Source organism: Neodiprion lecontei, chromosome 2 (genome assembly GCF_021901455.1).
Source record: "Neodiprion lecontei isolate iyNeoLeco1 chromosome 2, iyNeoLeco1.1, whole genome shotgun sequence".
Classification (NCBI taxonomy): domain Eukaryota; kingdom Metazoa; phylum Arthropoda; class Insecta; order Hymenoptera; family Diprionidae; genus Neodiprion; species Neodiprion lecontei.
The window spans coordinates 7,877,270-7,902,230 of record NC_060261.1 but is presented as its reverse complement, the minus strand read 5'-3'; the positions used below and the strand labels follow the sequence as shown (position 1 = coordinate 7,902,230).

Below are 24,961 nucleotides of genomic sequence, written 5' to 3'. Positions count from 1 at the left end.
ATACAGAAATCTGATACTAAATCTAGCCGTTCGAACAGCGCGAACTTCTCCTGATTGACCGGGTGCACGGTGTCGAGTTTCGATGTGTACCCGAGTACAAAGTTCAGATCTGTCAATAACGTCCGCTCAACTTGGGCGTCGATTACCGCTCCGCTTTTCGATCCTTCCAACGATGGAGAAGCTCTTCAAGTTCCCGATCACGGGACTCGACAGACAATTTCGCACTAATGGTCGGAGACGTCGCGTCGTCACCCGGGTGCCGTTAAGTTGATAGTCCCAAACCATTTCCGTTCCCTGTCGTAATCGTCGTCACAAGTGAAAACAAGTACGTTATAGATGGAATCAGGTGATGAGTCGGTACGTGTTGCCATTCTTTTTTTACGCAGTTGTGATCAGCACTATGTTTTCTTGTGACTTTTACGATAGTTTAATATCAAGGACTCGGTGAACCGAAGAAATGAGACATTCGATAATTTCTTTCATTGCGTAAGTCGAAATTCAAAATCGTTCACATGTTTTGTGGGTTGAAAATACTGAAAGTTTAACCTCGCTAAAGTTATGCGTAGGTATATAAATGAAATACCGAAAGCACCAGGAATTTAAAGCCCATAAGATTTGACATGTCGGTGCGCCTGAATTTCAATCACAGTAAGCTATTTTAACTCTTACCCGGCACACTTCTGTAGAATCACACACTTGACACACTGGGGTCGTTTGTGTCCCGATGATACAAAAACCGTTCTGAAAAGTGAGCCATTAAATAGTTTCACTTGAAAACTTTTTCTTTTTGAAGTTTTTGATACATTACTTTTTAAAACTACGTAGGTCTTATAACAAGAAATATGAAAATGCCAGATTGCGCCGCAGATCCGATTTTTCTAGACTTAGTTACTCGAAATTAACAAAGAAAGGTGCGGGGTCGTTTGTACCCCAGAGTGTCAAAGAAGGGTTAAAGAATAGAGACAAAGCTGATCGTCGAAGCTGCGAGCACTTGATCCTTCAGGTTGTAATTGGTTATCGCGGAGGCTAGGCATGCGGGGGATGCTCGATTCCGACCGCCATTATCTTTCCGAAGTTTCCGGCGGCCTGACCCGAGGGAAGTTTGCCGGTTGGTTAATCCCCGGAGATGGTAAACCAGGTGGATCTCGCCGCAGGACGAGCGGAGATGTAATCGCAAAATCCGCCGGCATAACGATCAGGAATACAAGGGTGAAACTCAGGCTCTGGTCCAAGGGCCGTAGCACGTATCGGTCGCCAAATGCGGTTCCAGGGATGCAACGCTGCCGGGTGGAAAATGTTTCGCAAAGTTCGAGGAGCGCGGAGCCGGGACATCGGCTCGTTTCGCAAATCGTGCTTTGCAAACTTGACCCCCCTCTAGTGGCGCAGCCCCGTTATCGCCTACGAGTTCCTATTATTCCTCGAGCTACGAGACTGATCCCCTAGTTTTAATTGGCAAAACGGCTTAAACTGCCCTCTGAAAATCGCCTCGTGGTTGGACCAATTCTGCGGTTTCGTAACAACGCTGACTTGCGGTTATAGCGACAAGAATTTGGCTAGGCTTGTCGTTAAACCGTAAAATCAAAATAAGGACCGAATGAGAGTTGAATCACGGAGTAATCGCGTGATGCTCGCCTTGGCTAATTCCACGTGTCTCCCCGGAGACAGGCGCTCTTTATCTCTCTCTTTCATAAAAACCGTCGACGGGGCAGGGGGTGGAAATTGTAATTGAACAAAATACGGTGTTCTATTACTCGGCAATGAGCTAAGCGATCCAATACACGTTTCAAGATTAACGAAGATCTTCTATGGAACAAGTAGTCGAAACCCAGAACATCCGTATATGACGAAAATCCATCCGTTTATCTTCAAAATGTCTGAAAATATTTCATCACGTCGCAACGAGTATGTCGTCATCATTTCAACACTTTCAGGTATTTGCAAAATACATATAAAAGCTAATGTATGTCAAAATCTTAATAAAACTTCAGTGGAAAAACGAAAAAGAGAGGCAATTTTTCATAGTTTCAAAGTTATGCACCTTTGTAATAACCAACTTATACACCGAATAAACGACTAATGTCCGATTAGATGAATGAATACTTTTGTTTATTTAGCTAATTTTCAGATACTCAATTTCGTTTGTGACTTTTTGAGCCTTAAGTAAATGAAAATGGTTCACACTCTAACATTTCATGTGAGAAATGAAAATCGTTTTATATACATATGTTTGTCTGTTACCAATAAGCCATTACTACACGCCGAAATTGAGGAACGTTGATCGTGTCGGCTAGTTTCAATTCCGATAGGTCGTTACTTGGACTTTTATACATTTTTCTATTCTCCATTGTTCGGAAATCATGTATTAATTTCGAATGCGGTATACTTAGAGAATATAAAAAAGAAATTTATCACAGAAGTAGTTTTATAACAGCGATGGTCTACTTCAACAAGCTTGATAATGATCTGAAATGATTGAACTTCAGGAAAAACAGTGTAAAAGAGAAACCGGAAAATTCTTCTATAGGATATAACGATCAATCTTTCTCACACTCAACATGGTATTATCTGGCTTTGAATAGATGAATAAATAAATATCCTGACTTCGCAAAACGAAGCTGATGTTAGAAGTTTCAATTTTGCAACACCGAATGTAAGTTTTTCCGAAATTTCTATCCCTTCATTTTGTCGGCAGAAAAACATTTGCTCTCCGGCCTTTGTAGCTCCGAGTTTTTTTTTTTTTCCGTCCATCAAAAAGTCTGCGAAATTATACGAGCGAACGTATATTTTGCGAGGGTTAAGTCTAGCCGAGATTTTATAGCTCTTTCTCCGTCTCCTCGTCGAACTTTGTCGTCGAATTCTCGCACGCGCGGCAGCTGATCGTCTAGTTGCACGGACGAGTTGGTTTCAGATTAATTTACCGACAAGGATCATATTTGCATACGATTTTGGATCTGGAGTTTGATTGGATACTCTAACCCGGGCGTCTAACGCTTCGGATCGACGAGAAATTTATCAGCTATCTAACAGCCGCACTTCGTAAACTCCGACATCTCTCTCTCACCTCCGCCCAGCAGCCTGCAGATTGATCCATATATAAAATTGCCTGACCTTTTCCAGACCGAGAAAATAATATTTTATTCAAACGAATCAAAGTCCGCGTTATATCATGCTGTGGTTTCAACGTCAACCGGACCACCTTTGTTTTCTCCGTCCTTTATGGAGCGAGCGGATGATCATCGGTTAAACGGCTCGAACATGGTTCGAAAGTACGATCTCCGCTCATCTCGTCCGTACCTCGGTGATCAGAAGCATGGTTCCAGGGATTTCTCACGCATCGGCGAAGCGCCGAAGGCAATTGAAACCGATCGAGTCGGTTCGATGCTTCCGTTTTTTATCGATACAAAGAAACGAATTCCAGCTAGAAACGCGAAAGAATAACCGATAATTCGTATTCATTGACACGGTTTTCCGACTCGTCGCATCTGGTCGGCGGCAGGAGGTATGCGATCTGAAAAGATTCCGTTTCACTCTCGTTGCACGAACCCAATTGTTGCAAATAATGAAAGAAAGAAAGATGAAAAAGAAAAAAAAAAAAAAAAAAGATAACGCCTTCGGGTTTTCGGCGTATAAATGTCCCTGACAAAGCCGCCGGGGGTGGTCGGAGCCTCCTTGCGTGATGGACGGGTGTCAGTTGGCCGGTTAATTGAATTAATAAAGGAAAAGGAACTGCGCCACTCTGTCATCGTTAACCCTCGCACAATGGAAGACGCCGCGTAGCTCCGCTGAGCTCAGCTCTAAATGGCATATCACGTTATGTAACCACGGTAGCGTCGCTGAAGCGAAGCAACGTCGAACCGCAGCCTTCATCTTTCGGCTGATGGCATTCGTCGTCTCCGTGTAACGAGCCTGAAATCTACCTACCTTCGAAATTAATCGGACTCGAGGTCTGCTTTTCACGATGACGATTCTCCTTTAACCCTTCGAGTCGTACGTTATTCCGCTGAGTCAACTTTTACATCGAGACAGTATTCGACGGTGTTTGGAGTCGCCGATTACGAATCTGAGATCAAAATTCACAAATTCAAGATGGCGGATTCAATGCGGCGGACGGAAATTACAAATTTGATCGAGTTCGGTCAAAAAATTCTAAATACAGAGATTTTCGGGGCTGTTGTTCGGTTTCGCCCTACTGAATTTTCCTAATCAGCTACCCCAAAAACCCCTGTACAGAGTTTTTTCTCCGGATTCAGTGAAATTTGAAATTTATGTCTACCTTATTGAATCCGTCGTCTTCAATTTTTTTAAATCCGATTTCAGATTCGTAGTCAGTGACTCCGAAAACTTGTAATTTAGGTAAAACATGTACCTAATGCGTAGAGGTGTGAATTTATCGGAAATGAATTATTCCTTCAATATTCACAATCTTTTTCAAATCAATTTCTTCCTAACAATAATAACTTATATTTCATCGCTACGATTACTCCCGAGTATCGAAAACCTGTTGGTATACTATCGGAAATAACAAAAAACCGTAAAGAAATATGTTGAAAAGTACTCTAAATATATTTAAAAAATGGGTACAAAACAGATTGTAAAATTACTTACCACTCCGAGTCAACGGGTTATTAACTGATTGCGACACCCTCACATCCCGCGTATCAGGCTTGAATCAATCCTCGCAACTGCAAAACTTTCGTTAACGTTTAGTCACGGCAAGCAATACCGTAGCTGTCCGGCAATTCCAATTTCGAACGAGGTGTCGATCTGTTTAATTCGCTTCGTTTCATTTATTCCTCGGCGAGCGGAATCGGACCGAAGGGTTCTTAAGTCTGGTCAGTTATTGGACTCCTCCGGTATCCAAGACGCTCCCGGACAATTGAATCCGTGTAGGTTCTTACTTGTATCTACCTAACCTCAGACAATTGAGTGACTCGTGAAACGGTTGGAAACATCCGTCTTCCTGCTCGGCTACAACAACTCGGCTAGACAATATAATGGAACTTTTCGATCAACCGCACACGTCCGTATTTCGGTCATGCTTCCACCTCTTCCTCAGATTCCGACAGCCGACTCCTCGGTCTCGCGTTGAAACTCCTTTTTCACCGTCGAACAACCGCATATTATATGCCCGTTTACCGGATATCGAGGTAAGGAAAATCGCGGGTTGTGTTACATCGATAGGCGATCCGCGGAAGATGTACGCGAATCAATGGCGGAAGCTATATGGTACAGAAGAGACTCACAGGGTGGCCACAAATTTTTAGGAAAAACATTCCATGACATTTCCACGGTTACCGGGACCTGAAACCTAATTTTCCCTGACATTTTCCCAGTTCTGGTAAATTATTAAAACCTAAATCTTTCAGCCTGTACATAAAGGAAACTTTTTACCATAAAAAATCTGAAAAAGACTGATATTTTCAATTTTTTCCATGACAAAATTAAAAACCCTCTGACAATTACAAGTTTTCCATGAACCCTTTTTAAGTAACCTGACATCTCCAGGTTTTCCAAGTATTCCAGGTGCGTGATTCACCCTGAGAAAGTTACGCGATTCACTCCGCAGTCAGCAGCGCGAATTTGCATTGGTGTGAATCATGAGATTTCGTATTCTCAACGAAATTCTCAATTACCAACGTGCAGGATCTTCAATTGATACAAAAAAAAAAAAAAAACCAAAACAATCAAATTTAGGAAACTCATTGAAGTTCGTCCTTCAACGTTTGGTGAAGAAATGCAGCATTGCGTGAATAAAAAAAAAAACATGCCGCTTCTAAGGGTTAAGATAACGTTTGCTGAAGCTTGACTGAAGCCGCAAACGGTACTCACAAGACCAGCATCAGACCTCCGCGTCACAGAGTCTGCTGAAACTTCTAGGGGTGGTTCATTGGCCCAAAATACGGAGCTTCTGACACGTAATTCCATCCGTTGGGTCTTCCTTTGCCGAATCCATAATAGACTAGGTTGTCGGAAATTCGCAGTTTACACTTCACTGTGCTCCTGAAATAACAATAATATAATATTGAATTTTCAAGGCATTTTACTCACAAAATTGCTGGTAGTATAAATTTTGACCGTAGTGAGAAAAGGGTTATCAGATGAATCGACGCATCGCGCTGGCTTCGCGTCTCAGATCAAAAAAACGGTTCAAAAACTTTGAGTAAATTTTTCGGTTGATTTAACCATTTTTAACGTATTATTCACTGAAAGAAAAAATACAAATTGAAGGTTAGTGTGACGATTTAAACGTTAAAATTACAAAACTTGTGTCATACTTACTGACAGAAATTTAGTAAATAACAGAAATATAAAGTGAATCTGTTGTGACGTTATATTTAGTTAAATTCTTTCAACAGTGTAGAATCCATGATCCAGAGATCTGACACTATCCTTGTCGGCTCTCTCTAGTTTCAACTTATACACGTCATAATTTTACACTTACACTTTCTGTTGTATAAAAACCTGTATCTTTATTAACCCACGGGCTATAGTGGATCGTAGAATTGGTGTCAAATAGGTTCGGTCAGAGATCGAGAAGGCAGCTTGCGTGTCTCGCGAAGTTTAAAGCTAATGTAAAAAGCGCAACGTGCCGCGCGCGTTCAACTGAACAAATCGTTAAGCGAATTTTTATTAACGTGCGCGGTGCTGACGGGTAAATACAAAACCTTCTACGATCTTGCCGGCGGTGGATGACGCGTGAAATTTCCCACAGCATGCAAATCACTCGGGTCTAGGTCGAAGGGAATGGTCTGAAAAGCTCGAAAGCTCAGGCGAGAGCGGAAAGCTAATAATAACGAGGAAAGTAGTACGGCAGCTGCGTAACCGTGAAATGGCATCAAACAGCCGACTCGGGAATTTGCAAACCGATGAAAACCGTAATTGCAACTAATTTCCCGCAAACTCTGAAACACCGCGCAAATTTTATCGCTGTCCAATTATTTCTTCGCGTTGTTTACACCGCGCAACGTTACAATCCGGTTCGTTGAATTAGGTATAACTGTGTAATCAAAAAACATGCAGAGGTTGCGGCGTTAGCGAAAACTGATTCCGTCACTCCATTTTTCTGTTAACCGTAAGTACCTACTACGCTTGAAATTATACTTACATCCGGAACGAGTGAATTTTCCGGACACTGCTCATCGTGATTCTTCATAAGATTCCCCGATATCCTCGTATTTACGAAATATCTTCAGACTACGGAAAGAGAATTTTTTTCAGTCAATCTCAGCTGAAACGGCGCGCGACGATTTAGCCCTTAACGATTAATTGATCTAGTTCCGCCTTGTCGTGAATTTTCATATTGCAAAAAACTCACGCTGCGTGAATAGCTGAGAATAATAAATTAGTAACACATTAAATCTTCTCTATATATCGGTTATTCCGCCATTGGATAATATATTGAGTTCGATGGGTCGAAATATGTCAGAAAAATCAGACTTGAACTTTCGGTTGACAATAATTAAAGCTGGCTTCTCGATTCGCGAGTATGCCGATTACGGTTACGCTCTTCAGTGATGCAAAACCCTAGTCAAGTTTTTGCGAACCAGCGTCTTGTTTGAAGAAAAATTAAACAAAGTGGCTTTGCTTTTCATCATCGCTCAACCTTTGAGGCCCTGCTTAATTAATTCTTTCTCCGTTATACGGCATGAGTTATAGAAATGAAAGAGCTTAAACCCGTGACGCGTATACCTACAGCGTAAATTAATTAAACGCCGGGAAACCGACTCGTCGACGACCTTCCAGGGTCCCGAGTTTTCCGTCACGAATCCCGAGGGATTTTCCTCCTCCATTAAATAACCGGCATTCGGATGCGCGTAAAACGTCGTCAATCGATGCGCGAGCGGTTTGAAAAAATGGCGCGCTAATTTTATCGGGAAACGAGGTGTTCGGGGGGAAAATGAATCCCCCCAAAATCGCTGCGGGACTTAATTCCTGGCCGAAGTATCTAATCCGCGGGAAGACCTGAACGATCTCTTTTCGTTTTATGTCCGGAAGTCGAGAACGGGGACGAAGACGTAGCCGAAGAAAGAGGAGGAGAAATCGACCGAGTTGAGTGGCTCGGAGACGGGTTAAACCTCGTTAAGGCAAACTCCCTCAAGATTACGTTTTTGCGGGTGCTGGTACTCCGTCTCAGCCACCCTTAATTTACGACTTCTCTGTTAACAGCCTCGGCGAATACGCTCCGCAGCTTGTAGTTTATAAGCCAGCGATTCTGAGATTATCCACGAATCTAGAGCCACCTCGAGACGAAACTTGGTCCGCGAACTGCGAACATATTCGCGATGTGCAGATCTATAGCCACGCCGTCTTACGGAGTCAACTTCGCCAAGAGAACATTGATAACTCCTCGGCAATTTGACGGGAACGTTGTGTCGCGTCTTCTGGACCACAAACCTCGCAATGCGCGATTCTTCATTGCGTCCATTTGGGGCTTGCAAAACTAAAAAATTTACCAATATCTCGAATAGTTATTCGCATTAGGTGTTTACCTAGTAAACAAAAGAAAACAAATTTATATTTAAACATTCCTTCTCAATACGTTTACAAAACATTATAGAAAAGTAAAATTTTTACTTTGTTTTCTCTTTGAAAAACTTGTTCGAGGTCAGTCATTAAAATATATCTCTGCTGTGTGGGTACAAAAGTCATAAAAACCATTTACATTACTTGAAAATCTACAAAATGCCGCGCGTTTGTGTTAATTCTCCTAACTTTTTTTCTTTTTTTTATATCTGTGGTTAATTTACTCCAAAAAGTAAAAAAAAAAAAAACCAATTTCCCCGTTCTTTGAAAAGTGTTGTGAAGCTTATTTCAAGACTGTAATTGAAAATCAAGACAACTCGTTGAAAAATATATAAGTATTTTAATGAAAATAAAATTTTGTGTCGCTTATTTATGTGATTTAAAGAAAATCAATAAATGCTCTTCGCTATGAAACCTGACGTGATGTGACAATTTTATTTATAAACCTCGGTTGACTTTAAGGTGAAGAATCATAATTACATACTGTAAGCCAAGTGAAAACAAAGTATTTTATTTGTTGTACAATGTTATCAGGAAGTAATCGTCAACTCTCTGATTTGACAATTGCAACCACGACAATTACTCGGAATTCAACAATTGACTGGAATTACTTCTCGACCTGATTATTCGACGTTTCTTATTATATTTTTCTGCAGCGAGTCAAAACGCGATTGAGCTTGTTGAATCCAGCTCCGTTTTCACCCCGTTTTCTTCTCATTTCTCTATCCTTCTTGTGAGTCGAGAACAATCAGTACGAATTCAATTCCAGCACGTGAAATAGACAACCCTTTCGGCTATTAGGTACGGTTTTGACGAGAGTGAGTTAGAATTGCTGACCTGCCTCACGGCACGCGCTCTTGACCACCCGGAAGTTCGATGAACCTTGAGACGCGGCTTTTTACTAAGGTCAACCAGGAACGAATCGCTGGTTGGTCACCGGATCACGTGACGATTGTATTAGAGAAAATTGATAGCATGTCAGCAGAGAAACGCCACACGTGCAGACTCACGTTCTGTAGTTCAGTGGATATGCGAATTACTCAAAAGCCTGCGGAATTCTCGAAGGTCTGAGAAAACCGGAGCGTTTGGTGTAAAAAATATTGTCTATTCTCCACAAAGCGTGGAAGCGTACTTAGAAATCCAAGAAAAGAACCTTGAGAAAATTTTCTTTAAGGGATAAACGGGCAATCTTGCAGAGTACACATTAATCATCAGTGGAAACAATTTTAACGGGGGTGGGGGGTTCTTCGAGAGAAAATTTGCCGAGTTTTTGGCGTCAAGGGTTTCCCGCGTTTCGCAAACGATTTTTTTATCTTCTTAAATTCGCATCAAATTGTTTATTCTCATTTGCTTGCACAAGTCTGAAGCTTACAGCGTGAAATTGGTGGAAGAGAGCTTTTCCTGGTACGAATAAATGGGACGAGAAAGGGGAGGGTAAGGGTGGGTAATGAGGTTAAATAAAATAGCCTGCGTCTCAGGTTCCACGCGCAGGAGCTTTACTTTGTACATTTCGTGTGAGAAACGAAGATCGAAATAATAGCGCAGTGAAGAAGTTAAGATGGATGGAATGAGAAAAAGAGAAAAAGTGAGATATAAACGCCCACAGGAATCGGAAAAACCTTCTCCCCGGCGAAATTAACTTTAACAGCTTCGATTTATCGGTCATAATTCTTCACGATCCCCGAAGAAGTACTTCCGTCGACGTTCGCGTGGCGTCGATATCTAGTCGCGTATAAGTGTTCGCCATCGCTTCCCAATTTCCGTTTACCCGTTTATATCCGTTCCTCTGAATTCCGCATGTGCTTATACAGCCTCGATTTCTTCGGGATCGCCGTGTCGGTCAGGTGTACCCAAATTTGTTAAAGTGCGCAGCTTTAAATGAAAGGAAATGGGATGATATGACAGAGGCGAAAATGGGTAATTGGAAAGCTCACCCCGAGAGGGAGGCGAGCTTTTCACATCGTAAACCTACCCATACCTATTTGGAAGGGCTGACCGTCGAGATGTGAATGATTAATCGATTACTCGGACGAGAAATAATATGTCTTCGACTCATTTCTTTATTATACCACTTCATCTCGAGTCTTCCGAGTCTGGAATAATGATATAGGTGACGTAAGATGTGTGAAGCGGCACCTGAATATTCTTTCCAAATCGTAAACATGCCAATAACCAATAATAAATAATATTTTCGCTTCGCATTGACCCGCCGGAAGTGAGAGTTATACGGTAAAATACACTCGAGCTCTGTTCCACTACCCCCACCTTAATGTCGCGACAGTTTTGCACAAGATGAAGAAAAGCGGGCCCGCGCTGGCCAACTCTTGGGGGATTAATCATCGTTCCATTACCGTCTCGTTTTAAACTTTGCTTTCACGGTTACAGGTCACAATGAAAATATGACGGTAATGCTTTTCCACAACTTGCCTCGATAAGTCAATTTACTATTTTGGTTTGGTGGTGTTTGCAGGCTTTAGTCAAAATGCGGAGCCCGGTGAAAAGGAGAGACGGAACGGCGATCGAGGGGAAGTTGCGGAGCGTCCTTACGACGATTCCGGCCTTATGACCACTCCTGGCAGTTTCTTCGTAACGAGCACGCAAAGGGCGAAGCAGCCTTTCGAGTAACGTATAATTGTATACCTGTGTATAATTGAATTAGAACGGTCGTAAGAAAATATTCGTTGTCTTTGAGAATTAAAAATTCGGGGGACCTTTTTATTCTCCTTCGACGAGACAATCTAGCGTTTCGGAATCGTCGGGACAGCTGACGTTGCTCTCAACTCTGCTGCAATAGCGGGGAATTACTTTTCCGGGAGTGAAAAAATAGAACGGGAACAAAGCGTCGCAGAATCGAAAGTCCCTTCTCGATCTTGATAGTCTGGGTCCTTTGACAGAGTCGAATGAACGAACGAACGAACGAACGACGAGGTAAAAGGTGATGAGAGAAAAAGGATCGTGACTTGAATGAGGACGCTGAAGGGCAAAACTTCTTGATATTTCTCTGGCGAGTTGAGAAGTTAGCGCTGGAAGGAGAGAGAGAGAGAGAAGGAAGGAGAAAAAAAAATCATAATTTGTTGTCCATTAGCTGGGAGGCGTTTTCCAGGCACAAGGGAATGCTCGAGGAGAGAAAGGAGCTCTTACCGAGGAGCGCCAGAGGAGAATCAGAAGTGGTACAGCAGACCGTGATGCCGCAGGGCAGTAAAAAGGCCGGTGGGACATTCTCGACTTCGGCATCACCCGCGGAGGTGGGAAAATCAAACGGCGAAGACATCAACGAGACGAGTGAGTATTCGAGTAGTGGTTCATTTCCTCGACTCCCGCGGTATACGTCGAGATGTGATTTTCTTGTCGAGTTATGCTTGGGTCGTAATATACGGTATTTCGGACGACGTGTAGTAGAGCTCGAGTGGTTCAAAAGCTGAAAAGATTCCCCCAGTCCCCGGCTCTGTGTCCCATATTTATGAACCGTTACAGCAACCCTTCTTCCTCCTCCACGGAAGAGGAGCCGAAACAGAGGCGGCGAACGGCGTCGTAGGCTGAAACAGTTCCTGGCAGTAATGTCCCGCGGAAACGAGAGTAATGCGATGGCCTCGAGTGTCTCAGGCGGTCCTCGTGCAAGCCGAGTTAACACCGAGCTGAACAGCGTGGTCCGGAGGCCTAAGAAAGACAGATTGAACACGGAGCATGGAAGGCCGACTCAGCGGCGAAAGTCTGGCAGGACGAACTCTGGTGGAGATAAAGAGCTCAAGGAGGCCAGGGAGCGGCGGAAGAGGTTGCGGATGGAGAGGCGCAGAAGACGGGCGAGAGAGCGGAGACGGAGGAATAAGATCCACGACGGTTTGAAGGGAGGGAAAGGCCGGAGGAACCGGAAGCAGAAAGAGCCGGCAAACGCTGAACATAACGCGACTGACGTTGGGAACGTATCTCGAGTCACTGATGTGAAACCACCGCAGGGTCGCGTCTCCGTTAACCAGCAACGTGACGAAGCGCTCATCCCTGAACCTAGCCTCGAAGAGGGGGCTTCCGGTGGTGGGATAAAGCTCCAGGATCATAGAGAGCAGCGTCCGGAGAACGTGGAGAGGGAATTCTCGAAGCAGTTTGAAAGGGAGCTTTCGAGGTCCGCTCAACCCTTGATAGGTAGTCGTCATATGCCGCAGCCCAAAGTGGTCGATGGAAAGGTTGGGAGTCTTGAAAATCTGCGATTCGCCGGTGAAAAGATTCTCGGATATTCCCGCACGGAGAACGAACTGCCCTCCGATGATGCCAACAATGAGGTTTTCCCCGCCAACCACCTCGAGCACTATCGAGATTACGTAACCAACGGTCTGCTGCTCGCCAAAACTTCCGCCGAACTCCGCGGCGATTCATTCCCCGAGAATTCCAAGCTCCACCCAGAGACACCCACTTTCCCTGGGAATTCGTCGGAGTCTGAAAATTCCGTTTCGAACGGCCTAGATTCCGATGAAGTTTGGAAAACGGATGTCAGCGAGCTGAAGGGAGATCTGTCGTGCATAAACGGAACCTTCTTACCGGCACCATTGTCCAGGAACGCGTTGATCAAATACGTCAAGTAAGTATAAAGGGTCTCTACGGCTCGGCAGGGATTAAGAACTTTACAGGGTTTCTGCCAAAGGTCTTCGACGCCGGGCCACGAGTACCTCGAAGCGGACTACGAGTGCACGCCGGGATACAGCATGACGACAAAGACCCGTCGTCTGCTCTGCAATAACCGTCGGTGGATCGGCGACATGCCCAGGTGTAAGCCACGACGGAATCCGAATGACGTTTGCGCTGATTCTCCGTGCGACCAGGTCTGCAGAGAAGTCAACGGCACCCCGACGTGTGCCTGTTACAAGGGATTCCGGCAACAGGGGAGCAAGTGCATCGGTGAGTCTCGGCATTGACGCACCGCCGTATAACTTTCTGAATGATATTTTTGATCTCTTTTCGTTTTTCCATTTTCACGCACGTATCAATTTTTCGCTGAGCAGACGTTAACGAGTGTGAGAAGGGAAACGGTGGGTGCGAATTCATCTGTCTAAACACCCCCGGCTCCTATCGCTGCGAGTGTCCGAAGGGCATGAGGCAGGGGGAGAACAGATATACATGCATGGGTAAGCTTAACGGAAAGAATTCGAGACAAGATCGGTTTTCTACTTTTTATAGCCATAGTATAGCCGAAGGTTGCCTGAAACAGGTACAGCTGTCCGAATTTCTCATGATTCACCGATTGCTGAGCGTGCATTGAAATGCTTTTGAAAAGGAGTTTCCATTTGTAGTTCGCAGTTTCTCGATTACACTGACACTCTTTTAAGTCACTGAGACTGAGTACATGAATGATTTTTTTTCCTTCATATCCTGACTCATGAAACCATCTATGTTTCGATATCTCGTCCATTCGATATGTTGTAAAAACTTACCAGCAACCACCGTTGAATGATCAGGAATTGAAAAGCTCGATTAGCATGACGCGATTTGAAGACACCACTGATCGATATACCACCTTGGGCAACCAGCCAGGGCACGTTTCGATAGAGTTTCTTTTCGTGTTCACCAGACATAAACGAGTGTCTGTTGAACAACGGTCACGGACCGTGTCAGGATACTTGCCGGAATTTCGAGGGAGGATACGGGTGCTCGTGCGAAGGGCTTCCAGGTACGGTGCTGGGGCCCAACAATCATACCTGTCAGGACGCAGGACCCTGCGGCACAAGCAACGCCGGATGCTCTCATACGTGCCTGTCGACAATGGGGAGGGTCTTTTGTCTCTGTCCTGACGGCTTCATGCTCGAGGATGATTGGAAGACCTGCCAAGGTGAGAGTCCGAATTGCCACCACACGACACAAATTGTAAAGGAGATAAACCGGCGCCCTATAACTATCCGAACCTCTTGCCACTTCTCAGACGTAGACGAGTGCGCGGTACCTGACCTGCAGTCCGTCGTTTGTCAGCACGGGTGTATCAACACTCCGGGATCCTACCGGTGTTCCGAGCCATCGGAAATAAACGACGAACCGCCCTCTGACGTCTCCAAGAAGTCCTGCGAACCCGGATTTGAACCCTCCGTCAACCACGGATGCGTTGGTGAGTCTTCAAATATTATGACAAGCTGAAAGTTTGTTTTAAACCAACAAAATTGACATTTTTCCATCAATTATGATTTCGCAGGACTGTGATCGGTCAAACTAATGGTTAATATCAAAATAGTATTGATCAGCTACCACACCCAAGTCGAGAGATTTAGTGCGATATACGCGTCTTGAGCAAATATTATTATATTGCCAAGTACAATCGGTCAGGGAAGTTTCATTAGTAGAGAAAAAAGAGAAGAAGAAAGCATCCTTTGAGGTCCGTATCTTTGTTCAAGAACTCGGAAATTCACTTGGCTTCGAATAGAAAGAAACCCTGAATGCCGTTGGACAGTGCCATCATTCAACTCGCACGTAAGTTCGCCCTCGTTAACGGCAACGTTCGACATTTCAACTGCGTATTCCATTTCCGGCAGTATTCGTAAGTTCGTTAAAAGTCCAAACAAATTACAGCTCGTCTATATATTCGTCGGACGAATGTTAATGGGTTTTTTTCTCCATGTATACACTTTCCGAGGAGAATGCGCGGGGCCTTTGAATCAGCCAGCACCGACCCCAGATAGTTTTATACCTGCAGTTTCACTCACCGTTGCGAATACTTCAACATTGATAATTATTTACATACCTCATGATTTATTGACAATTCTCCTTCCGTGTACCAAACTTGTGAAAAGGGTGTGGCACGAAGTCGAAAACTCCATTAATCGGTGGAAAACTTGTCGTTCCCGAAGCTGTCAATTCTTTTTCGATCCATCGCGGGGAGGAATTTTCTGATAACGCAAACATTGCCGTTCAAACATGTTCGGGGCTACTTGAAACGGACAATAACAGTACCCGAACCCACAAGCACCGTTCAGCAGCTCGGCCAAACACGCTTGTCGACAACGCTTCGCGTATTTTCCTTCGTCAGAACGTTACACAGCCTGCAGCTGTACGCGGCTACGCTAGACTGATGGCGCATCTATAGATTTCTCGGCATTGTTGAGCTCTGTAACGAGAAACGAACGAAGCCCCATACGTGTACCGTTTACAAACACCGTAGCGTACAGTTTGGAAATTCACGAACGATTAATGACTTCGGCTCTGAGACTAGCCTTTGGCACGGACTTTTCTTCACTCCAAATAGAAGTAGGTAGGTACCACATACGAGTATGGGTAACCTAGAATAAATGGTATTATTGGCAAATGTTTGGTAGATTAAAGTTATCGTTATGGGAGCGTCTACAGATTCTGAACTTTATGTTGAAAGTTTTCTACTATGGGTAACTAATTTGGAAAGTTCACGAGTTGATTTATCACAACCGGTACGTGTATCCTACGTACCCTAAAAACACCCTTCGTTGAACTGGAACAATTCGAATCCGTCCGCCGTTTCGTTCGATGGGGTACATATATCACCAGGCCCTGATTCGAGTGGATCATAAGTTACATATTGATTGGCGGTACGCTACTTGGTTTCACCCACATCGAACAAGGGAGGAGAAATTACCCAGCATCACTGGTTCCGCGAACTTGAGACCGTGTAGTAAACTTGGTAATAGAGAAATTGCACCAAGCCGCCTAATTGACGAATATTGGAGCAAGGTTGCGGTTTGGTACGCTGAGAGCCTCTCATCGCGTTAGCCGTGGGCACCGGTCGGAGTACATACCTACCTACAGGCTGGCGATATTGTCTGTTAACGACAAGAATAGTAACCAGCCCACTCGGACGAGGGGATGCTCTTTCCCGGGGGAGAACGCGCGACAAAGATGCGACCAGGAAACGTGTGATCGAATAAACGAAGCTGGCGCAGGACAATCTCAGCCGGCACCATTATCGTTTAAGTTAATTGAAGATGCGGACACCGAGTGACGGAACGGACTCGATCATCATCCGACGAAGGAGTAACGGCGGCCGGTTTCGAAGAAGTATGCGCTTCGGACAGTGTATTGGAGCACGTTTAGCGCACGCGTATGTATAGGTGGACCAGGGTGTCGAGTGGGCGAAAGGTCGGACCCCATTCACCAAACCAGCTGTCTGTGGGAAACACCGTCGGATGAACCTAAGTGGGCTAAGAGCTCGTATAGCAGGAGATATGCGGCTACCAGAGAAGCTCGCCGGCCGACTGCCGACTCAACTTGAATAAATGGGATATCGATTGACGGCTCTGCGAATAATGGTATGGGCTGGGCCCTGCACCGTTGACCCCCCGTTCCACTGACCCTCTTCACCCGACCGCTGATGAGACAAGCTAAACCAGCTGCTGCCACGCAACCAACTCTTCAGTTGTTCTAGCGATTAATGGTCATGTATGCTGCGAGCAGATTTATGGCAAGAATGGATATGAACTCGTCCATCTCGTGATTCCACGTTCGATTATGCAATAATGGCCGTCTGTGGAAGGATGCTTTCGGTTCCGACGCGGTAGCTTGGATATTTGACTGATCGGTAGACCGTTGAGATGTGTCAGGTTTTTGCAGAGCTCCGCAAGTCCCTGAACAGCGATACAATAGCTTAACGCAACACGCTCGCCGATTCGTTAAGAAGCTTCGAGCTTCGGCTTTTGCTGATTGATACAGGTTCCACGATTGCAATCCCAAATTAACGGAATATACAGACGAATGTCTCAGGCAGTTCAGCCGGTTAATTCGTTCAGCACTAATACCTTTGATAGCACCTTCGATAGAAGCTTGATCTTTGTTGAGACGTGAAAGTTACCAATTTCAATGATTTTGAAAATCAACAAAGGATTGCCAACGGAAAAGTAAGGGTCAATAGTCAGTACTTGAGACACGATGCTTTGGTGAAAAATATTGACGGCAAAATTAGTCAACTTAATTTAAATTGATTTTATACAGCCTCTGCACCATAGCAGTACTTGCACATAGAGAGACCATTTTTAGCATCGAAGAAGAAAGATTGGCGACAAATCTCTCGACAGTACTCGGGGTATCTAAAATCTCACATCACGTAATTGAAATGACATTGAATGATACTCTCGATTCTTGACGAATTTATAGAAAGCCATTGAACAAAGCATTGTTTTGAAATGGACGAATATTCTTGATTTACCGAGACAATTTTTCAGTGTCAAATTCAATAATCAAAATATGTCCCTCCTGTGCTAGACGGAATATTTTTGTTCGATGCGTACGGGAAGTAAAATTTTTCGCGGTGTTGGACATAATCATGCTAATTAATTTTCAAGATATCAACGAGTGCAGCTTTTCGAACGGGGGCTGCAGCGAGGTCTGCGAAAACACGGTGGGGAGTTATTTCTGCGCGTGTAACGGCGAGGAGAGGCTTTTGTCATCGAACGGAAAAACCTGCCTGGGTAAGTATATATTTCGAGATTTTCGCGTCGCGTGTAATTTGTCTCGACGTACGTTACGTGACGCATAGGGTGGTCCTTGTTCAGGGTGCTGCAGAATTTTTTCCGCCTCACCCCCCAAAATCAATTTCAAATAATTCGAAAACTATTGCCTAACATTTTCAGATTTTTACCTCAACTCTAGGATAGTTTGCCTTGTGATCGAAGTCTCTTATGGAAATATTATGGTAAAAACTTCTTTTCTCAGTATATATTCTATTATAGAAGTAATAATGTTTCAAAAAAATCTGTAACTGTGAGGTTTTAGTGGGCACTAGTGCTACTATCTGAATAAAAAAATCACATACTCATACCAGCCAATCTAGACGAATTGCACACCCTCAAATCTGATTTTTTTATAACATTATTACTATTGCAGTAAAACATATACTGAGAAAAAAAGTGATCACAAAGCGGACTATTTTGGAATTGAGGTAGAAATCTGAAAAAATTAGACAATTGGTTTTGAATGACTTGAAGTTGATTTGGGGAGTGGTGCGGAAAAAATTCTTCAACACTCTAAACAAGGACCACCCTAGTGACGCAATAAATTCTCCAGCGTTTCGGAAATTCATGTACATACAACGTCCGCAGCCCTGTTTCCGGTTTATGGAGCAAGCCGCAGATTTACGAGGACAGAGGTTGAGCATCCGTTGAGTTAATAATGATCCGCGATTCTCATTAATAAACCTTGCGTGACAGCTCCACCCTGCCACGCGAACAATAGCCATGCATTGCAAAAATTCAGGCCCCGATCTAATCGTCGTAATTCAGGACCAAGTCGGGATTCCATTCTTGTGCCAACCGTCGCCATTAGCATTCGTGACTCATAGGCACGTGTCACCTATGCATCACGAGGATCCGTCGAAGAAGTCGAACGCCTATCGCTGCCACCCGTAACCGGCGTTATACCCTCCGGATTGCGTCATGATACATCGTGACAAACGTTCGAGCAATCATTAGTTAGACAGACGTTCGGTTAATATCATGCGACGTGGTAAAATGAATATAAAGTGCAATCGAGTCCCGATGTAATACCATTCCTTTCGTATATCCATGTATTTCGAACATGAGACACGGTCTGAAAGTCTTTACAAAAAAACGAAGTACTTGCAAAAATTACCGATTTTATTTTTGAACGATCGAGTACTTAATCTCCCTTACCTTGGTACTTAGATAGTTGTTGTGTATCGAAATGTGTAAATCTTTTCGCTGTCCCGAATTAAATTCGAGTGTTGTCCTGATTATTAAACCGTCGATGATGGCACGAATTACATTTGATTGCGATGTATGGTTTCAATTGTATAACGTATAGAGAATTTTATGAGAGCGAAACTTTCTATAAATCTTTTCGTTGTCACGAATTAAATTCGAGCGGTGTCACGATTGTTAAAACGTCGATAGTGGCACGAATTACATTTAATTGAGATACATTATTTCGACTGTATAATCTATATTGCAACCGTATAATGTTATGAGAATGAAACTTCCATTAATTCATTGCTTGGCAATGTTATACTCAAAACCGTAATCGTTCGTCTTCCCGCGAGAGCGCTGAAAGCTCCCCCGCCATCTGGTGTGCAACCTGTTGTACCAGCACGATGATGTCATAATTACCCAGTGTTTTTCCAACGAAACAACCGGATCTTTACATATCTGGCGCGTTTGAAAGACGTGTTTTAATTTCAGCGCGGCACACGCAATTCCTTGGAAATTATTTTCAACTTCAGCCGTGAGGCATGCGACAGAAAGAATAGCAAAATAAGTATATAGTCGCGATAACCTCGGGCTACACAGCGAATGATTATTCATCGCGTGTAGTAACGTATATTTGAGAATCGCCTTGATTTACGGCCCGCTGTCCCGGTACGAATGAATTTTTTTCCTCCCACCACCGCACCTCTTTTTACCCCATCGTGGTTTTTCCCTGTTTCTCGGGAACCGCACGAGCCGTTTTTGTTCGTCCACTTCGCTACGGTTTTCCTTCTCTGCTGGGGCCTGAAGAAGAATTGCTCGTGCTGCGGGGAAGCCCCGAACATCCGGCAGCGCTAGGGCGGTTCATTTTATAATTTTTTATTTTTTTTTCTGTAGGTGCCACTAGAAAACTTTGTGCCAAATTCGGGGGAAAAAAAAACTGTCGCAAAACCTGGAGGAAGTAGGAAAATATATAGAGGTCGCACTAAAGATCAGCACTGAAAACGAAATAACGACATTAAGGTGATGCGATACTTCTTTTTCGGATAGCAAAAACTGTTATCCAAATTTCTCCGAGACGATTAATCCTTCGAATAAAAGACGAGAACAGGCAACTGCGGTATTTTTAGGCGCAATTTGCTGTTGATTGGCAAGTGATTAATTGGACCACGATAAAAAAAAAAAAAAAAAAAAAAAAAAAAAAAAAAGAGCTAATACATGTACAAGTCCTTGAGGTGTACACATAAAAATAAGTAAAAAATATGACAATGATTGGTAGCGAACTCTAAACATTTTCCTACCTCGTCCAGGTCTTAGGAAAAATTTTTATCAGTATTTGACACAAATTTTTCGCATAGCACCTTTAAAAAAGAAAAAAAAAATAACGGTTAAACAATGAACGACCCTGGGCAGCACCGTGCAATCCGGCCTGTTTTCAGACACGAACGACGTCTCCTGTCCGATTCTCAACCCCTCCGGCCGGGGCTACGTCATGTGCTCGCGTCTAGCAGCCCCCCAGGCATGGCGCGGCAGGAAAAGGATGATTAACCGGCCCGGTACGAAGTGCTTCCTTAAGTGTCCTTACGGCTATCAGCTCAGAGGGGAGTACGAGCTGACCTGCGGGACTGACGGCAACTGGCTTGGATCCAGGCACGGGGAGTGCGTCAGTGAGTGAATTCGAGGAATCTTTTACACAGATCCGCGTTTTCGGGGGTGCGTTTCGAGACTTGACGCGAAGCGAAATATCAATTTATAAAGCGTGCTGCGGTGGTTGAAAAAACCCGACCGAACCGCAACATCGAATCACTTGCTGTGTTAGTCCCGAGAAATATTTCAGTGAAAATTGAATACCGTAATCCGTTGTAATTGCACGGGTGCCAATTTTAAGCTGGTTCGCGTGCCACGAATTAGTTATTTTTTCGCTTATTTCCTCACGAGATTTAATCGCACGCTGAGGATTCATCAAATTCATATATTTGTAATCTACGAAGATTTGACTAATAAGAAAAAAGAAAATTAAGAAAAAAACACTCTGATAACACAGGTCCGCAACGAAAGCATCCTTTGAAGAAAAAACTGAGAAGGATAATTTTCTGTTAATTGCATTACGATACATTTTTCGTCTTGTTGGTATCCGTGGATGTTTAATTTTTCAATATATCACTGATAGTGATTTGGATTAAAAACAGTCATATTGAAATTACTATTGACAGTAAAAAAATATTTGTTACAGTGTAAATTTGTGAAAGACAGTTTTCCCGTCAATACAAATGACACAACGTGGAGCGAAATAGAACAAATTTACTGTAATTTTACCCATTTCGAAGCGATTCGAAATGAAAAATCGATATCTGCGCTGTTACTTGCATTTTAAATCATTCTTTTCCTAGAATTTTCCATAAAAAAAAAATCGTATATCTAGCGATCACATAACTTCCATCAATCCTCACGGTCTGATTATCACGTAACGAAATTACCAAAAAGATATTGAATATCGACTCACCTGGGTATTTTTCGCCCATATACGTTAATATCGCCTACAATAAAGTCGACCAGAGTCAGGTTCCGGAACGCGTCCCAAGCTGCGATCAAATCCCGGACCATTTCCTCTTCCTTCAGGATACAGCAAGCCTCGGTTGGACTGTCCGCCAAACTTTATCGCGGAAGTTCCGCCTGGGCAGTCGGAAGCCTTCGTCACCTTTGCTCAACCCTCGACGGATCTCGACTGGTTCCGATACGTCAGATCCGAGCCGGCCTGGGGCACCAGACTGGAGGCTAATCTCACGCCGGGGAAGCACGCGGTCACGTTCACGGCGAAGCATCCGGTTTCGAAGAAGCAGACAACCTGCACGCTCGACATAACCGTGAAACGTGAGTGACTGTTTCCGCAAATTTGAATTTACACTTTTACGATCATCGTTGCTGGCTAGATTTTTTTTGCTCTCTTTTTTTATCCACGTCGTGTATCGTTGTACCCTCAAATTCTACATCCGTGATTTGGCAGATTTTGATACATGCAGGAACTATAAGGGCCATCCAAGTGTTGGCTAACGCTGAAACAGGAGTAAGCCATTCGGAGAAACGTTATCAAATGTTACCCTATTACAGTAGGCATTCCGGGCAAGCGTTAGCTAAGATAGGGAATTCGAAGTGCGTGCTCGAAGTCAACACGCCACCTGCTTGAGAATAATGAAAAATTTTTGTCTTTCAAAGGAAGTGTTAATAATGCACGAATTGCTAAATAATAATATCTTAGCAAATGTAATGCTTATTGCATGCATTTATGAAGAAATACTATACATAATGTATTCAATACTCAATGAATAATGAATTCACGTTTTACTGAACATGTTAGTGTGTATTAATAATTAATAATATTTAATATGTAATAAATTAGGAATAAATTGATCAGGATCTAACTATGAATGGGATTTCTGCCATTCACAGGTAATAAAACCGATTTGTCGATAAACATTTGAAAAAGCGTGAGCTAATATTAAAAACTTTAGCAGGCAAAACAAGCAAACGTTACTAACCGTTATCATCAGGGGTGGGATGCTAACATTTGCAAAAAAAGCGTTAGCTAATACTCGAATGGCCTCATAGGAAAATCGTAAACCAAGCTGTATAGTCTACTTGCAAATCTGCATGTATACCTCGATATCCGCGCTTTCATGCCCTGCCTGCAATTTCCGGGCCTGAGATAACCCGTTCGAAAGTTATCGAGTCAGAACGATCCGCGTACAGAGTAGGAGGAAATCTTCCACTAGAAATATTTCTCCCAAGATGAAATCACCCAGGGTCGGAATAAACTCCCTTGGTATATAATATACAGTGAGGTGTAAGAAATCCGATCATCGCTGAGATGAGCATCAGAGATTCATCAATGGAATCGGTTACATATTTGTTTTTTTTTTCTTTTTCTACGAGTAACGTTTTTTCTTTTTTCCTTTTTCAAGCCGGTGAAGCTCCACGGATAAAAAATTGCCCGGAAAACATCGTCGTCCATAGTAGGAACAGCACGATAGTCACGTGGACCGAACCCGTTTTCACGGATAACGTCAATATCAGCAACGTCGTCAGCAACGAGGTGAGTTAAATTATTCGGCAATTTTCATCTGTGAAGAGAGCGCGACGCTTTACTCGCAAAAGGACGAACGATCTTTTTCGATTCTATCTGATCCGGTTTCGTGTAACTTCGTGTTCGGCGTATACGTACCGCGTGTTATCGGGTAATAGGACAAGGTTCGTTTCGAAGGAAGCTGTATGAATGGGGAAAGAGCCTCTTTAAAATATCGTCCCCTTTCATTCGACAACAAAAGACTCCGTTATTCCACGCCGGTGAAAAGGCTCGGTAAAAAGGGAATGTGTATAATATACGCCGGCAGAAGTCGACCTTTTTTACTTATATACCGACTTCACGAGCAACTCGCGAAGTTGAACATTTCAAATTTATTTTACGGTCTATCAGACGTACGGTACTGGGTGAAAATTTGTTTATTCCCGACTCGACCGTAATGTTCACTTTTTTTAACATATTATTCCCTCTTTACTTTTCTTCCCTGTTGTTAATTTTTTAATTGCTTCCGTTTTCTCTACTTCTTTTCCATTTTGAACTACTCTGCGTTATTATACACTATCAATAATATTATACTTTTTAGACTGATAGAGCTCATCTACGCATAAAAGAAACATACTTTTAAGTTAATGATGTGGCCAGAGTTGATTCGGGAATAAATAAATCCTGTCTGTAACACAGGAATAAAAGTCGATTATTCCCGCGGGCGATTACTGCCCTGGTAAAGGAATAATATTCGACTTTGTTCCCTTGTTACATAATGTAATAAGATCGCGAAATCACGAGGTTTCGGTCTCTCCTGTAAATCGGAGCAAATTGAAATATAAACAGTTCCTGTTTCTTGCCATTTCAGTTTAAATATATTTTAGTAAATGAACAAATTTGTTAATTATAGCTTCTGACAATTCTGTACGCCTTATTTTTTATTGTTGACATTCGATTCGTTTACAAACGAAATGAGCTGCGATACCGATGAATGAGATTGAAAAACGATACGATAATGTAATTGCATTAAAACTTTTTGTAATCGAGATTTTTTAGTAAACATTTATTGGTTTTAGTTCTTCCCGCGATATCGAGAAGAAGTTGTTTGACTTTAATTGAATTTTATTTCATAAATTAATACCTTTCGCTAAGTCTTTGTTCAAACAAATTGCCGTGTAATGTAACGCCAGATAAAAGATCTCGGAGTGAGAGACAGTCGTAAATCGTCGATACGAAGAAAACGGGACAACTCGCGAGCGTAACCTGATGAGCAATTAGGATTCAAGTAAAGTGGAGATAAAAAAAATTAGTCTCGAAAGCCCGGAGCGTGGCAACCGTTTCACGACACGCCGCTGTCCAAGACCCCGTCATGAAATTAGTTGTGCATAATTTTCCGCAATGAAATGCAAATTTCTGAACCCTCGCCACCACCGGCTAAAGGGAGACCCGCGGCGAAGAAGTTCGCAGGGAAACGTAAATGGCCGGGAAAAAAGACGACGACAACCGCCGTGGCAGCAGCGGCTCTCTACCTGCACGCTGGAAATTCGCGAGACAAGAAGATTAGGAGAGAGAATCGGGGTGGAGAACGAGGGAAATAAGTGAACGCTGAAGGATTTTAGTTTTCATCTTGAGAGCGGAGGTTGGAAAGCGAATTAACGATACGGATACCGGCTCGTTGTCAGAGGTTTACATCTAGAGACAGAAATTCGAGTACTTTTTCCTTTTTTCTTTTCAAAGAGAC

The 24,961-nt window shown here is 43.3% G+C and overlaps 1 protein-coding gene across 3 annotated transcripts in view; it reads left to right on the top strand.

Moving 5' to 3' along the window:
• The window catches only part of LOC107227549, a 36,594-nt gene that overhangs the window by 9,371 nt on the left and 2,262 nt on the right, over positions 1 to 24,961 (top strand). The window contains exons 2-12 of one of the 3 annotated variants that reach the window (XM_046732167.1): positions 10,994 to 11,144; positions 11,627 to 11,805; positions 11,998 to 13,093; positions 13,157 to 13,410; positions 13,515 to 13,637; positions 14,081 to 14,338; positions 14,429 to 14,608; positions 17,802 to 17,927; positions 20,597 to 20,824; positions 21,777 to 22,028; positions 23,117 to 23,247. In XM_046732167.1, coding sequence (XP_046588123.1) covers positions 10,994 to 11,144; positions 11,627 to 11,805; positions 11,998 to 13,093; positions 13,157 to 13,410; positions 13,515 to 13,637; positions 14,081 to 14,338; positions 14,429 to 14,608; positions 17,802 to 17,927; positions 20,597 to 20,824; positions 21,777 to 22,028; positions 23,117 to 23,247 — 2,978 coding nt within the window. Of the gene's footprint in view, positions 1 to 10,993; positions 11,145 to 11,172; positions 11,459 to 11,608; positions 11,806 to 11,997; positions 13,094 to 13,156; positions 13,411 to 13,514; positions 13,638 to 14,080; positions 14,339 to 14,428; positions 14,609 to 17,801; positions 17,928 to 20,596; positions 20,825 to 21,776; positions 22,029 to 23,116; positions 23,248 to 24,961 lie in introns of those variants that run through there. The other 2 variants (XM_046732166.1, XM_046732168.1) reach the window with 2 other exon arrangements.